The sequence below is a fragment of the Glycine soja genome, chromosome 1, assembly GCF_004193775.1.
Source record: "Glycine soja cultivar W05 chromosome 1, ASM419377v2, whole genome shotgun sequence".
Classification (NCBI taxonomy): domain Eukaryota; kingdom Viridiplantae; phylum Streptophyta; class Magnoliopsida; order Fabales; family Fabaceae; genus Glycine; species Glycine soja.
The window spans coordinates 12,140,162-12,157,394 of record NC_041002.1 but is presented as its reverse complement, the minus strand read 5'-3'; the positions used below and the strand labels follow the sequence as shown (position 1 = coordinate 12,157,394).

The 17,233-nt window shown below is 34.9% G+C and overlaps 2 protein-coding genes across 2 annotated transcripts; both read right to left on the bottom strand.

Moving 5' to 3' along the window:
- Window positions 1-1,466: 1,466 nt before the first annotated feature.
- On the bottom strand, window positions 1,467-4,344 carry LOC114412717 (peroxidase 11-like). The gene is made up of 4 exons (XM_028376729.1): window positions 4,056-4,344; window positions 3,295-3,486; window positions 2,996-3,161; window positions 1,467-2,101 (listed from the first exon to the last, which is right to left on the bottom strand). Exons 1-4 carry the CDS (start codon window positions 4,284-4,286, stop codon window positions 1,677-1,679), a joined length of 1,014 nt encoding a protein of 337 aa, XP_028232530.1. The 5' UTR covers window positions 4,287-4,344; the 3' UTR covers window positions 1,467-1,676.
- Window positions 4,345-7,142: 2,798 nt separating this feature from the next.
- On the bottom strand, window positions 7,143-8,303 carry LOC114412709. Its single transcript, XM_028376717.1, has one exon. The coding sequence runs from the start codon at window positions 8,156-8,158 to the stop codon at window positions 7,400-7,402; it is 759 nt and encodes a 252-aa protein (XP_028232518.1). The 5' UTR covers window positions 8,159-8,303; the 3' UTR covers window positions 7,143-7,399.
- Between the last annotated feature and the right edge of the window lie 8,930 nt (window positions 8,304-17,233).

The window sequence follows — 17,233 nt, the reverse complement described above, 5'->3', positions numbered from 1 at the left end:
TTGTCCAAATTTTATTTTATTTCGTTTATGGGCTTGGACTTAAAATAGATTTGTAAGCTTTGGGGCTGAGGACCTATATAACAGCACCAGGGTTTTAGTTTTAGGAAGTTTTTTCGAAGAGGAGAATAATTCTAGGGTTTTAGAATTCCAGTTTTTACTGTTCATGCGCACTGTTCACGTAGAATAAAATTCATTTTCTACAATTTCGTTTCTGCTTCAATCTACAATTTCGTTTTCTACTGATGAATGGAAGGCTAAGTCTCCAACGTTGTTTTCTCTTGAGGATCAAGCACAACTCTCTTTGAGGTTTTGTTATTACTATTGAATTCTGATCAGTTTTTCCTCTTCACCAGTTAATCTGTATTTGTTGCTATTAATCCATGCATGCTTAGTGCTTGATTAATTGTCTCTGCACTTAATTTACGTTCATGCTTAATGATCAGTTTCGTTCATGATTAATTGGTGTATGTGTTGCTTAATCACATAATGACAACCTTATGTTAATTTCCGCTTAGTAATTTAATTTAGGGTTTGATTAAGTGGTTGAACTGATTAAGGATAAATTCTCATAACATAGGATAAGAGATTTGCTTGTGAATCAAGGGGAGGGGAAACAACATGTTTTAATTCTGTTATTTTCTAATTCAAATTTGCTTGCTGTTTAATTTACAAAAACAAACAACCCCCCAATTCGTTACTGTTTTATCATTATCTATTATGAACGTTGGTTGACCATTGCTCGTTGGGAGACGACCAAGGATCACTTTCTAGATACTGCATTTTTAATGTTTATTTGATTCGGGTACGGCCTCGATCAAATTTGAAACATTGTTAATTATAGATATCGATATGATTTTTAAGATACTCATTAGAAGAATTAATAATTTTATCATATATAACTATTTATGGATGAATGATAGGATAAAAATCCTTAATAATGTCACTATATATATTATTTACTCTTAGTCGATATAGGAAAAAAATTAGACCTTGACAATAGCAATATGAGGAATTTGACATGAGTTTTATCAAGACAAATAGCTTAAAGCAACTCCTTGTATAAATTAAGTGTAGGGTAAATATCCATTTTGGTCTCGAAATGTTTGAGATAGTGACAAATTGATTCTTGAAAGATGAAAAATTTAAATTTAGTTTCCAAATGTGCAAAAAGTAAGACATATTGGTCCCGCCGTTAAATTTGTGAGACAGTTTTGTCATTAAGTTGTAATGTTCAAGGATCAATTTGACAATAAGTTATATTTATCAATAATCAATTTGACATTAAGTTGTAAAATTTTGAGACCAATTTGTTATTAAATTGTTCATATGACTAATTTATTGCACTTTTTGCAAATTCAAAAATTAAATTTGAATTTTTTTTATCTTTTAGGAAACTTATCACTGCCTCACCCTTTCAGGAACCAAAATAGAAATATACCATTAAATGTATGAGATACGACCCAGGATTTGGCTCTTAACAACTTTCATTATCAAACCCAACACCTACCTTTTATATGAAGTAAAAAAGGAAATCAACAACTTCTCACTTAATTTGTTCATTACATAATTGCTAGTTTAGATTTGAAACATCAACTTGCTATAGCTGAAACACATAAATTTGGTGGTTCTTAGTGTATGGAAACAGACAAAACATACAAAAAACACAAAAATGAAGTCTATGTGTTCACAAATCTGCAGTTCTTCCTAACTTCCCCTGTGAAGAAGCTTTCTGAGTTTGTGATATTTCCCATTTTCACCATTGACTCCGAGAATTGTCGGAAAAAAGCAAGAGGGTCTGCTGCATACTTCTTCACAAGCTGTCTAGTTTCAATTCCAAACACACTTGAGTACATTTCTTGGTCTGAGTTGAGAAGTCCCTCCCCATTTAGTAGTAATTGGTAGAAAGAATTGTCAAAGAGATTAGGTGTCATGTAGTCCATTGCTGTTATGTTATTGTCTCCTCCCCCCATAGGTGGACAAACAGATTTTAAGTTGCTGAGGTGACTCTCAGAGATTGGATTTTTCATTGAAGTTGATTCAAAGTCTCCGTAAATTCTTGACCGGAAATTCTTACACTGTGCCATGCCAATGGTGTGGGCTCCTGCAGGCTTAGTGATCAGAAAATGTGGTATGAAGAAAGTGCTACATACAGCTAGGTATCTTTGGAGCAGCAGGGCAAGATGAGGAGGTAGATCACGATACTAGTGATCATATTATGATTATTGTTAGTTCAACTTAATAGATTGTATGAGTTTTTTTGTGGTTAAAACTTAAGACAATCTTTTTAGAAACTTAGTTGACACTACTCTTTATAAGCTTGCTAGAATAATAATATACCTGATGGTAACATACACTTCATCTAGAATTTGTTTATTAAACTGTATCTATCTCATAAGTGACATTACTAGTTAAAAAAATGTTAAGGTCTATTAGTCATGAAATTCATATATTCAGTTAGTTATTTCCTTGTTTTAATTCAAACATTTGTATGTTCTATTTAGGCAGTCTAGCTGTCTGCCGTGTTTACTTGAAGTTGTCATATTTACATGATATAGTTTTGGCTGCTACTGGTAGCAACTACAACTGCAGACAAAACCCACTGTCTTCAGGATCTGAATGAAGAGCCAATAAATTTTCTTTTTTTGTTTTTCAAAGTTAGTTTAATATATTTGTTAATTCGCATAAATATTCCAAATGTTTAATAATATTCATTTAGGTCTTGATATATTTCAAAGTTTCAAAAATGATATGTATCATCATTTACAAATGACGAGACATATATCTAAGTATATCAGATCTTAGAATGATTGTTAATGTGACATATCTAAATGCATGTCTTATCATCATTAAATGATGATAGATACTATTTAAAATAAATAAATTTATGAGGACTAAAATTGACAAAAGATTTTTTAAAGGACTAAAATCAAAATTTGTCATATTTGTGAAAATTAAAAACATATTTAAACCTTCAAAGTTTTATTCATTAATATACCTGCAAGGGCTACCATATCCGTGACAGATAGTCCTTGGTAAAGAAACTTGGCAATGATAGACAGAAGGCTCTCATCTGGAGTGGCAAGATTGGTGTTGGCAAGATCAAAATTTGCAGTGACAGAATCCTTCCTTCCCACAGGAACATCCCAGTAAGGTCCACCTACCTGCAAAAGATCAGAGGACAGAGGCATGTGCATAATTCTAGTAACTTATATGTAGAAAATTAAAGATTAAAGCTTATGAAAAAACATGGTATAAACTATGTGATAAAATCTAGAAGCAAGCAGTGTCTTTTACCAGAATAACAGCATCTCTGGCTGCAATAGTGAGAATATCAGCGCAAGAAACAATTCCAGGGCACTCTGATTCAACTATGTTCTTGATCTTATCAACAATTCCCAAGCCTTTTAAAGAGTGGATGTTGGTAGCGGCGTTTTTCTCACCTTTAAGTGTGATTGTGTCATCAAGCAAAACTGATCCATCGCAGCCCTGAGCCCAAGAATGTAACATTTTGTTAGTGTGTATTTACTTTTTTCTCATTAGATTCATATTGGCTTTCTAAAAATGAAACTATAGAACTACTAATAGTACCATAATTACCAGGTACGTGGTACGGGTATAAAATATGACTACATATGGTTAGTGTCGGTACACGGTTGGTTATCCACTTTATACATTAAAGTAAATTAGGCTGATATCCTTGATTTTTTTTTTCCTTTTCATATTGCACACGACACCTTGTGCTTACAACAATCTCCCTTGTATGGGTATATGATGTAATGTTTTTTAAACAATTAAGGGAATTAGTGTAGGGATAGGAAAATAAGATATTATGTGCAATCTGACAAAAACTTCAGAGAATATTGGTGTAATTTACTCTGTACATTATATATGTTAATATGTGTGTATAAGACTTTAAATAGATTTCAATACGTGATTCAATGAATTTGGTAGCCAGTATACAAGTTATTGAGAGAATTAAGTAACTATGACTAGTACTATGTAATTTGTTTATTCACGTGAAAACACTGCCAATACTAGATAATAAAGTTATATACCTGAACAAAGCAGTCATGGAAGTGTAGCCGAACTATCATGGCTGCATTGCGGGGATCAGAAAGCACTGCACATTCCATTTCTTTCCTAACAATGTCAAACACGGTGGGGCAACTTGATGCATAGTAATCCAGTGTTAGATAAGGGTCACTTGCATACAATCTGGTGGCACCAAGAAAGCAAAAGATAAGAACAACATACATAAAGGATTTTGAAGGAAAGGAAGGATTCATTGTTACTACTTTAACTTTGTTTGAAAAAAATGAAGGGTGGGTGGGAGAGATGGGTGAGAATCAAGAGTATATATAAGTTGCACCAAATAGAGTGTTGGACCTTGTTCATTCATTGGCTATTTGAGTATTTAGAAAAACATGTTGCTAAGAGTCAAGAGAAGATGCAACTAATATGATTAAGTTGGTGGGTGTTCTTAAACTAAAAGTAACATTCCCCATAGAGAGAGAGTAAAAATATAAAAGTTTTAAACATTTTGCGCCCGCCATTAACAATTTCCCTTAAATCTTAAGGCTAGTCACCAAACAAAAACTAATAACAGCTAATCTTCACTTTATGTGTACAGTTTTTTCTCTACATGAAATCAACCCAAATTGTCTTGTCCTTTGAGCATCTAATAGAGTGTGAAATGTTCCATAAATTTATTTGCATGTTTTGTTGTCATCTTTCTGTCTTCCGTGACAGGTTTTAACAGTCCAACTTTGAATTAATTAGGTTTAACCATTTTGCGTGACATCACCTTAATTTTGTGTGACCAATTTTATTTTCTTGTCCCAAAAGCCATCTTAGTAACAGTGAGTTTAGTATATATTCTACCCGTCAATTGTTTTTGTATAATGTCAATTTGCACGTTTAGTCTTCTCGTTTTTTCCTCCAAGAATAAGATTGCATTTGGAATTTGTCAAATTCTTGCTGGTTTTACAAAAGAAAGGAAAATATATTGCGACTTCATTCATGATCATTAAGTATATGATTAATAATATATATTTTAACGGTGTAAGAATAGACAGCAAATATCTTCAAATTTCTCATCCATATTGACTAATTTAGTAGTCCCCCCCGCCCTCTCTTTTTCTGATCTCAATAGTCAATCCCATCTCTTCAGATAAGTAGTGCAGGAGATAGTGCAAGATGGGAACTTCAAAACCCAACATAAAGAATGCAAATAATACAGAACAAGGCAAGATTGAGATTGTCGTTTCAGAGCACCCATGTTGATTTTTTTCTACAATAATTACTCATTCATTTTGCTTTTCCTGAATGCATGTTACGTAGTAGGGAATTCTAGATGTAAAACTAATTCAGAGAAATCATCAAATTGAGCAACCAAAGAAAGCGAAATATACTTTCAATACTGATCCTGTGGTCTCTAACAGGATCATCCAGCTTGTTTTAAAAGACAATTTTGTTAGTATTATCCATTCATTGAATAATATGTAAAAAGGTATTCACTGAAACAAGGTCTATCACACAGCCAAAACCCCAAACAACAGGTCCTCAGGCAATACAAGTGAACAACTTGATTCTAGTTTGGGTTAAAGACCACACATATTCATAAAAAATAACTTGATTCTAGAGAATTTTGGACATAGAATTTTCACACCTGATAGTATCCAGGGTGGGGGGAATCTGTAATACAAAACTGCCCGTAGCTAACACTAGAAAGGTTCTTTACACATGATGAACAACACCAGAATCAAGAGCCAGCATGGAGATTATCTTTATCACTAAGGTAGGCACCTATGGTCCTCCATAGCTACCATTGTTCAAAACCATGATTCATTAACTACTAACATCTACAGCTTGAAAAGCATCTTTAGAAGAACAATTGAATGAAATTACATTGATTATGCCTCCTACTACTTATAGTCAAGGTTTTAAATTGTTGCAGTCAAATTTCAGTCACAATTAGATTGCAGCCATTGCAAACCGTTATGAAAATTGGGTTAAGAAGCTTCTAGTAAACCAGGCAACACAGCAACACAAGCACAAAAAACCACAAAACCAAAAATAATAAGGGAGATTAACATCATATACACATGTTTCAGCAAATGTGGCCTACATTCACAAGAGATGGCAATTTTACTATATATTTATTGTAATCAAGATTCAAGATCAAGTTTCTTTAATACAGAGCCTATCTCCCTTGGCTGCTCTTGTCTCTTCTGTTTCACTCTTTAAAAAATAATTCCAAGAACCCCTAGCTTTATCTCTGTTGCTCACACCCTCAATATATCTGTTCACTTTGATTTTTCACAGTATAAAGTTTCAGTGTTATTGCAGAAGGTTTAGCATATATCTCAGTTAGATAATGAAAAAAAAATTATACATCTATATATGCATCACTACCTGTATTACCAACCATCTGAGATCTTTCAGCTATATGTTTGTTATGGCCAGTAACTAACCAACATCTACTGCTTCACAACTAACTTGAAAACTGATTCTGAGACACATTTCACACAGACCACAGACACAATTACATTGCAGACACAATTACATTTCATAGCTTAATCCAGTTTTGACAACAACAGCAACTGATATGCCATGGCGGAATGCAGTTATGATCCAAGATAGCAACCATTAGTTTTAATATCACAACACATTCAAGCAATTGACATATTGCAATTATTGAACACAGCCTAGGAGAAACATTCAATCCAACAGAGTATTTAGATCAGTAGTTCGTTCATTGGCTATAAGCAGAAACATTCAAGCAATCGACCACACAAGATAAAAACAGCACACAGCCTAGGAGAAAGAGATAAATCATTGATAGTGGGTTCCTATCTAACAAGGAATCCACCGTCGCCATAGATCACATATTGCAAGGCAGTGAGGCATCAATTGCAAGAACACCTGCAGCTAATGCAAATTAGGCATCCATAAGCATTTGTAAAATACATTGACAAAGCTATAATTAGCCAATCAAAAGATACTGCAGAGGATAAAATTTAGATACAATACTTTAAGTGTCATTACAGTTGTATTCCAATTAGAATCAGAATTTCACCTTGATAATCTACATTAAAAGTAAAACCAAGATAAAATCTCAATTCTAAACGGAGAACAACATCAAAATCACAAAAAACACAGCATCTAAGCTTTGTACTAGTACAAATGTGCATCCAATCCATGGCCATGTCTAAAATAAATAATCAAAGCTATAAATCAAAGAAAAACCAAAAACCAACAATCCCCTTTGGTAAACTTCAAAAATCAATTACTTCAGTCATAATGTTTAAATTCTAAAATCTGTGTTTGCGACTAATTCATATACCGAACTAGTCCCCATGCATCAAAACATTCATATTATCCAAAATTACACTGTAAATCAAATATACAACTCAGAATGCAAAACCCTATCCCTACCCTTCCCAATTTTCAAAACCCCGTCATCACTCAAACCAAACTCGAACCCCCGAAGCACGCCCCGCCGAAGCAAGCCCTTAATCAACGCCACCACAGACATATCAAACCGAGGCCACGAGAAGCACAAGCTCGCCCTAACGTTCATCACCTGGCACCGCGCGAGGATCGCGGCACCCAGCCCGTCCACAACGCTCCCGGAAGGGTAGTAATCCAATTCTTCCCCCAAGAGCTTCTCGGAGGAGGTCATTTTTCTCTCGGCGGAGGTCTCGAGCTTGAACGCCACGGCCTCGTCGGAGGAGAGCTTGCCGCGGAAGTTGGTGGGGTCGAGGGAGTCGAGGACGAGGACGGAGTAGGGCCGGATCGAGAGGAGGGTGCGGGCGACGGCGTGGGCGCGGTGGGGAGGGACGGGGAATGGCACGACGGCGAGGAGGGTGTCGGGGGAGAGGGGGAGGATGGAAGCGTTGTGGTCGGGGAGGGAGAGGGGGAGTTCTGGGAGGATGAGGGAGGCGAGAGGGGTTAGGGTTAGGGTTAGGGTTTGGTTGAAGAGGGCGAGGGAGGAGGGGGAGAGGGCGATGATGAGAAGAGAGGGTTTGAGGGGTAGTTTGTTGTGTGGGAAGATGAGGAAGGGTGTGGGGAGAGGTGGGGATGGGGGTGTGAAGATGTTTAGGTCTTCTTCCAGGAACCTTGATGGGGGTGCTGCTTCTGTTATCACGTCTTCCATTTCTTTTCTCGAAGGAAGGAAGGAAGGGTGGTGCTGTTTCTCAGGTTTGTAGTTTGTAGTGCAGTGCAGGGCAGGTACACATGTCACTTCTGACCTCTTGGCTCTTGAGTTTTGTTTTTTTATTATTATTTAAAATCATTGTGTAGAGAGTTATCGACTACCCTCAAATCCGAGAATTTTACTTAAAGATCGAGTTCATTATTACTCATATCATTGAGTTGTTAGTTCTTGGGTCATAACTTAAGAGGTGATGAAATTATTTACGGGCATCCGCTTAGTAATTGGAATATACCGTATAATTTTAAAAAATATATATTTTATATTTTAAATTATGAATTTGTGATATATAATTAAAAAAATACTTAAATATATTTTTATCCTTAATATATAGTCAGATTTTGTCTTTTGATATATTTTTTTCATTTACGCTTTTACACTTCTAATATTTGAAAATTTTTGTTTTAAATATTTATCGTCTATTAAGTAATAAAGTGTTCATTGAATATTTGTGATGACTTAAAAACAGTAAGTATTTATTTCAAAATCAAATTTAAATTTTTTGGCAATTGAATTATTTTCTCAATTTCCTTCTTTCTCTTTGTTTTTAACTTTCAGATCTAGAACATTTCTTTCCATGGTCGATCTTTAACTTTCAAATATGAAACAACTTCAGCACTGCCTCCAAAGTCACCTCCATTGCCGGGCAAGAATACCAGAAGAAATTCCACTACGAACACAACTCTCTCATTCCCAGCTCTTCCACCGCCACCTTTGATTACATTGATGGGGAGGTCACTAACATTGAGTAGTTCTTTTTTAGTGACTGCGGGTTACCTGGACAAGCTTTCTTTAACTCCACCCCTGACTAGGTTGTTGTTAGCGGTTACCCCAACCCCTCCCTTCGCACCTTCCTTTCCCACCTCAATCTCGTCGTGAATGTCATTCAGAATCACTAATGTTGCTCTAAATTTGCTCTGAGCTATAAAGATTAATTGGATTTATGATTTGAAATTTCAAATGTATTGATTAATCTTGGGAGATTTGTTGATCTTAAGTTAATAGTATTAATTCCTAAATTATGCTTTTCTAACTTTTTAATTAACCCACTACAAAAGCATCCACTTCAAAGGCATTGAATAAAGATGACTAAACATGAAAGGAATAGACCAAAGGGGTTCATGACACTAACTATGCCGATGTGTTCATGACAAGAGGAAGAAAGAGAAGAGGGTGGAAGAGAGAGGGGCGAAAAAGAAGGGTGGAATAGGAGAAAGAAAAAATTCATTTTTAATTTGATTTTGAAATAAATATTAGTGGATTTGAACCGTCACAAATCACATTATCAAATATTTAACGGATAGTTTATCATTTAAGGATTAACTAAGTTTTTTTATCTCTGAATTTTTTTAAATTTTGGAATTTAGTTCCTAAATAAAATTTTTACTAGTTAAGGTTCTTACATTGTTTTTGGTTGATTTTAGTCCCAACCAATTATTTACACCTTTAAACAATGACATGTCACGATTTTTATAATTATTTTATTGTGATTCCTAGTAGTTTGCTCCGTGGCACTTAAAAACCGCCGTTAAATGTTTGTTGAAACTTTTAAAAAATGTTTGTTGAAACTTTTAAAAAATGTTATACAGTAAATGGTTAGCGTCTTTTATTTTTTCTGTGTAAATATTTATTTTTGTCCCTTAATGTATAATTCACTAACAAATGCGTCCCTAAAAAAATGAAAATACAAAATTTAATTCTCGAAAGTGTAAAAAGTACGACAAATATATCTGGCTGTTAACTTTCGTCTATCACCATTAATAAAAATAGCCTAAATTGGACAAACACAGAGGGACGAATTTGTCACTAAAATAATTATCAACATGACCATGCTGACTAAATTGGACAAAAATGCCAAGAAGATTTTTGGATGTATATGTCAATAATTTTTTATTGAAAGAAAATGTCAATATCTTTTTATTGAAGGAAAATGTAGTAATTTTTTTCAGATCTAAATGTTATTATGTTCCATTGGAATAAAAATATTAATATATTATTATTATTAGACGAAAATGTTAGTAATATTTAATGGAACTAAATATTATAATGTTTCTATTGAACTAATTTATTAAACATGAAATTTTGTTTCATTTAAGGGTAAAATATAATTTTAGAATAAATTTTTATTATTTTTTTTATCATTACAAACATAACATTAAATTAATCACTTAAAAAAATATATTAACAAAAATAATTTTAAAAAAATATAATACTAACGATAATATTGATTATTGATCATAATTTATCTATCACAATAAAAATTATCTAAAATAAATATTATACCAGTTTATTAAAATAAAACATGGTAACAAATGTATAAATCTTTATAAATTTTTTCGAATTACCTAAAAGATAAATATATTTCATCTTTTACTTCTTATTTGTTTCATTTTTTTTATTTTCATCTTTGAAAAGCATTCTTATTTACCCTTTTTCTTTTCCCTTTTCTCTTCCTCCCTTTACCGATTTGCCTTTTCTAATTCCACCAAACTTCTGCAACTACAGGGCCATGCCTTCTCCCCTTCTCGGTGGTTTTGTCAATCTTCCTTCTTCCTCCTAGACCCTCGACTCCAAACCCAACCCTTAACGGGACCCCAATTTCGACAACAAAACCACTTTGTTTTTGTTTTGGTTTTGTTTCCTTTTTTACTACAGATCTAATAAAGGGATTGCATTTTTTTTTTGATTTGAGAAAGGGACCGAACTGTGGTTTCCAGATCTAAGAAAGAGAGGAAGATTCGTTGTTGTTGTCGTCGCCTTTGCGGTGGGTTCACGATAGTGGCTTGCGATGGTGGTTGGTGGTGGTTTTCGTAGTGGCTTGTGGTCTTTATCGTTGTGCTTTGGGGTGGGTTTGTGATGGTGTTTGGTGATGAGTTTCGTGGTGGTTCGCGGCGGTTCAGGGTGGGTTCGTTGTGTTGTTTGGTGGTGGGATCTAAAATCTGAACCCTTCGTTTGAAACAAATTTGCTTTCTGATTTCTGTATAAAATGTAACCCTTCGTTTATAAGGTGTATCACAATCGAGAATGTAGGTTTAGTTTCAATCTAAAAAAATTTTGCGTTCTGTTTTGTTTATGTTTGTTGCATCTGAAATTTTTTTTTGGTTTCCAAATCGATTCTTTGGAGGAGGTAGGGGAACAAAGATGTAGTGTATTTGAAAGTGGTGGAGGTTTCGCCGCCCTTGCCGGCTTTGGTGTCACTACGGCGACAACGACGGTGACAAAAGTAGCAAGTGCTCGGGTAGGTTGCAGCGGAGTTGAGACTGAGAACTGAGAAAGAGGGACAAGGACATATATGGCCAACAACGTTTCTCTTATTGATTGTTTTTGACTATGGTTGATTCAGGGATCATGGGTTGCAGAAGTAATGAAAAAAAAAATTGTTTAGAACTTTTTGAAAAGCTTCAACAAACATTTACCTAATATTTTTAACTGCCAGAGAAAGTTGCCAGAACTCCCAAAAATAAAAAATAAAAAAAATAATGACACTTTTATCATTTAACGGTACAAATAAACGACAATAACTAAAATCTTATCCCTCATCTAGTCTCTATATGGAAGAAGTTCAACCTTATTAATTCCACTAAGGAACCTAGCTATGCTTGTTCTTTCCTCCTTCCTAAGTCCAACTCTTAAAAGGAGTAGTTCCATTTGTTGTCTATATTCTTCAACACTCATACTCCCTTGTTTAAGCCTTTGGAGCTTGTCCATAAGCTCTCTTTCATAGTAGGAGGGAATGTGCCTCTTCCTAAGGACACTCTTAAGATCATTTCAATACTCTACTGGAGGATCCCCATGAATCCTTCGCTGTTAGTCCACCAATAGAGGGCATACCCTTGAAAGCTAAGGGTAGTCAATGGAACTTTTCTCTCTAATTATGGAGCCAAAATTTCACTAATTATGATTAGTGAATTTTAGCTATGATTCAGCCCACTAATCCAAGATCAAGTCCAAGATTCTCCACTAAGTGTGCTTTTAGGTGTCATGAGGCATGTAAAACATGAAGGACATGCACAAAGTGTGACTATATGATGTGACAATGGGGTGTAGCAAGCAAATGCTCACCTCCCCCTCTAAAATTTAATTGGATTGGGCTTCTCCCAATTCAATTAAATTTATTTCTCAATACACACATCAAATATTTACTTAATGCATGTGAAATTACAAAGCCACCCCTAATACAAAAACTAGTCTAGGTGCCCTAAAATACAAGGGCTGAAAAATCCTATATTTCTAGGGTACCCTACCTACATTATGGAGCCCTAAATACAATGACCAAAAATAATGAAATCCTAATCTAATATGTACAAAGATAAGTGGGCTCATACTTAGCCCATGAGTCCAAAATCTACCATAAGGCTCATGAGAACCTTAGGGCCTTCTCTTGCATCTCCGGCCTAATCTTCTTGGAGTCTTCTATCCAATGCCCTTGGGGGGGGGGGTAGGATTGCATCATTCCCTCCCCCTTGAAAAGGATTTGACCTCAAATCCATAGGTTCTTGAAACTCAGGGATTCTTTCCTCAACACCTGTAAAAAGAATAAAAACATATGAATTAGTGATGTTGGGTATGTTAGAGTAGGGTAAGGACTGGAAACTCCTTTCCTGACCATCTTCCCATGAGAGAACATAGTTCCTCACCAACTCAATGAGTGGTGCTACAAGTATAGAAAAATATGGGACAAACCTTTTGTAAAAGTTTGTTAAGTCATTGAAGCCCCAAATTTCCCTTATTAGGCCACTCTGGAATGACCTTTATTCTCTTAGGGTTAATGGGAAACCGTTGATCACTATTTAAAAAGTTAAGAAAAGTAATGGAATAAAACATACCTTTTTCTTTATTTTCATGTTGATTATTCCTACAAAAAATTATGAAAAACCTAAGGTGTCCCATATGAGCACCTAAGTTTGTATTGAAACAAAAAATAAGAACAAACCTACCTAATGAGTCCCTATATACACAAATCATGAAGATGTTGGGTGCATGAGTGATTTTATAAAAGTGGGTTGCACCACTCAACACATTCATCATACCACCTATCATAGGGATTTGGTGCCTTATAATACTTATTTTGGGCACCAACAAAGCACAAGGATTAAAGCTCTTATGAACCAAACCCTCATCCAAAAACTCCTTTACTTGAGGAATAACCTCAAGCTCAAGAGGTATGGCGGTGCTAAGAGATGTTTCCCTTGATAGGAGAAGGTAGAAAGATTGTTTAAGAAGGATTGCTCTTTTGATATCACATTTTGTTGCAAAATGATTTTCCTTCTTAACAATCTTCTTGGAGGAATCCTTTTCCTCTTTTTCCTTCCCCTTTGCCTTTGAAGACAAGGCCTTACTATCCTTCTTTTTCTTTTGGTTTTCTAGTTTTTCTTCCTCATCCCTCTTATCTTTCATAGTTAGTTGATCCTTGGCCACCTGTGAAGGTGTTTGAGGATGCAACACAAATTTAGTGCCAAGATGGGTGAGGGTAATCTCATTAGTTAGGTCATTGTAAATGATCTTCCTATCAAATTGCCATGACCTTCCTAAAAGAATATGCCCTGCCTCCATGGGAACTATATCACAATTAACTTCATCCTTATATGTCCCAATGGAGAAAGGTACCTTCACTTGTTGGTTAACTATCATTTCCCCTTGTTCATTGAGCCATTGAAGTTTATAAGGTTTTGGATGGGGAATGATAGTGAGGTTCAACTTGGAAACTAATCTTGTGCTACAACAATTGCAACAAGATCCATAATGGGAGAACAAGTTTTATCTAAAATTTTGAATCTTGTATGAAATATGTTCTCTCTTTGGGATTGAGATAGATCACAAGATTGACCTCCATGGAGCCTTCTAACCATTAGGAGGTCACCTTCTTCATGGGGGTAGACTTCCTCACTAGACTCTTCACCGTTTACTTCATCTTCAGAAGGAGTTCAACCTTATCCCTCACTTCCATATTGAGCCCATTAAGGAACCTAGCTATGCTTGTTCTTTCCTCCTCCCTAAGTCCAACTCTTAAAAGGAGTAGTTCCATTTGTTGTCTATATTCTTCAACACTCATATTCCCTTGTCTAAGCCTTTAGAGCTTGTCCATAAGCTCCCTTTCATAGTAGGAGGGAATGTGCCTCTTCCTAAGGGCACTCTTAAGATCATTCCAATACTCTACTGGAACATCCCCATGAATCCTTCATTCCCTAACAAGGGAAGTCCACCAATAGAGGGCATACCCTTGAAAGCTAAGGGTAGCCAATGGAACTTTTTCCCTCTTCACTAATATGATGGCAAGCAAATAGTTGTTCAACCTTCATTTCCCAATCTAAGTAGGCCTCAACATTATCTTTTCCATGGAAATATGGAAGGCTAATGTTAACTTCTTGAGGCCTTCTATCCTTTTCTCTTCTTTGGGAATGATGTTTAGTATGTGAACTATGGAGCCCTTTATAATAGTCGCTAAGTTCTTCACTTAAACTCTTGCAAGAGTCATGACTACTATAGGAGGCATGTTTTTCTCTTCTCATTTCTTTCATTATTTTTCTTCTTTCTTCCTCTCTTATTTTCTCTCTTTCATCTTGACTTATTTCTTCCACTCTTTTTTTTCCTTTTTCTTTTCTCTTTTTTTTTTTCTTTCCACAACTTAAGGGATCTCAACTCATCTAATATCTTATACAAGGGGTCCTTAGGAGTAGAACCCTCACCATTAACACTAGATGAAGAATGAAGACTCATGTTGGTTCCTAAGTTGTGGTTCTTTCTTGTTGGTGGTTTGAAAACAAAAGGTCAAAGAAACTATGGTTGAAACTAGCCAAAATAAACACTAAAAGAGGTGTGAAAGATAAGGTAAAAACTAATTGGTAAAAGGCTAGCTATCTAGGTGGTTTGACAATGGAAGGTAAAGGAAATAAGCTATGAAAGTAAGCAAGAAATTAAAGTGCAAGAAATGCAAACTAGGCGGATCCTAAGAGTGTTTGGATGACCACATTTAAGGTTCCCAACAAAAACACTCACTATCCTACGGGAAAATTGCCTAAAATTATTACACACAAATGGAAGTAGGGTGACCTATTGGAGGCTCCCAACTTACTTCCAATGAAAGGCGTTTTTGTTACAAAATTTGAAAGTAAAGAAAATTGCCAATTACAAAATTACAAAAAAAAAGTCCTCAATTTTGGTGGCTATTCTCTCTTTTGTGTTTCACTCAATTTGGAGTGCTTCTTATTCCAATAGCTCTTAAGGTGGTTGACCCCTTGCTTCTTGACTCAAATTCTTCAAGGGATGATACCAATCCTCCTTTCCAATTCCCTATATGGCAACTCACAAACAAGGAAACAAAGAGACAAGCAATAACCAAAGACCAAAAAATGAGATGAAAGCTAAACCAATAGAGTTTTAACAAGACAAATTTTCAAGGATGATTCAACAATTAAAGCAATGAAAGGCACATAAAAGCAAGCTAGGACTCAAAGAGAAACTTAGAATGGCTCTAGAGTAGAGTAAAAACAAAAACAAAAAAAAAGACTCAAGAAACCTCTAGTTTTGACACTTGTTTTCACACTAATTTTCAATTGAAATTTCAGAACTAAGATTGGTATAAAATAGGCACCAATTATAGAACAAATTTCGAGCCAAAACAACAAACACACTTCCCTTTCACTTTTTTTTTCTGAACACTGATTTTTCTGCCAACTAGTGTGATTTTTAGTATTTTTTTCCTTTTATCCAAATCACTTGGTTCTTTTTTTATACATGTTCGTAGTGATCAATTCCCAGTAATTTATTCACGTTCGTATGTTCAAGCTGCCAGCACCAGCGATTTCAACCTAGAAATCAAGAATAGTGTTTATGTTGCTTAAGGCTTGGATAGTTACAATTTGTGTTTGCTTATGCTCAATTATCTTGAATAAAACAATTCAAGAGAGCTTAAGACTTATTTTGATTCATAAATCCAGCCATAACTCAGCACCACAACTCAACTTCATCATAGGCATCATGTAGGAAACTTAGAAAACAAAAAAAAAAGTTCAACAACAAGACTACTTCTAGGAATTGATTTAGAACATGTTATGAACTAAATAACATGCATGGATTAGACTAAAAATTCAAAAGATAGGCTAAGAATGACAAGAATACATGAACAAATGTATCTAGAATTCAATCAAGAAAATAAAAATTCAACATAAACTTAGAACATAATGTAACAATTATTATGACTAAACACAACTCTAAGACAACATGGATTAAGTGATTTACACTTAGATTTTTGTGTTTTTTTTTCTAATCAATATTTTGGAAGAAAATTTAGATCTAAAGGTTCAGCACAAGAATATTATGACTGAAAAAATGATAGAACCTAAAATCAACACAAAAACACGATTCAAGAGTAGATCTATAAAATTTGAACCATAGAAATGCAAGAACAAGTGTAGATCTAAGATTTAATCGGTTTATTTTTTTGAATCTACTCTAAATAGAACCAAACCACAAGAAAATAGAGGATATACATGGAGAATAAGATGAAGAACAAGGAATTAAAGTGAATTGATAGAACAAAAAGATAGAGGAAGCAAAAGGACATCAACTAGATGAAGAGGCTCTTGATACCACATGATGTAGCTCCATGTGGAGCTTGTAGGCCTTGGATCTTCTTCATCAATGGAGTCCCTTGCTTCATGAATTTTAATGGCAGTGGAATAGAGAAGAAGAAGAGTTGAGAGGAGACGCCACTTCAAGGAGAAGATGAGTCAAGAAGAAGCTCACTACCATAGGAAGCTATAGATAAGAGCTTAGAGGTAGGAGAAGAAGAATGGAGGGAGAAGTAAAGGGAGCACGAAATTTTGTGCCTCAAAAGAGGTTTGAAATTTGAAGTTTAATTCTAAAATGATCAAAGTTGAAAAAATGCACACACATAACCTCTATTTATAGCCTAAGTGTCACATAAAATTGGAGGAAAATTTGAATTTCTATTCAAATTTCACTTGAATTTGAAATTGAATTTGTGGAGCTAAATTTTGGAGCCAAAATTTCACTAAT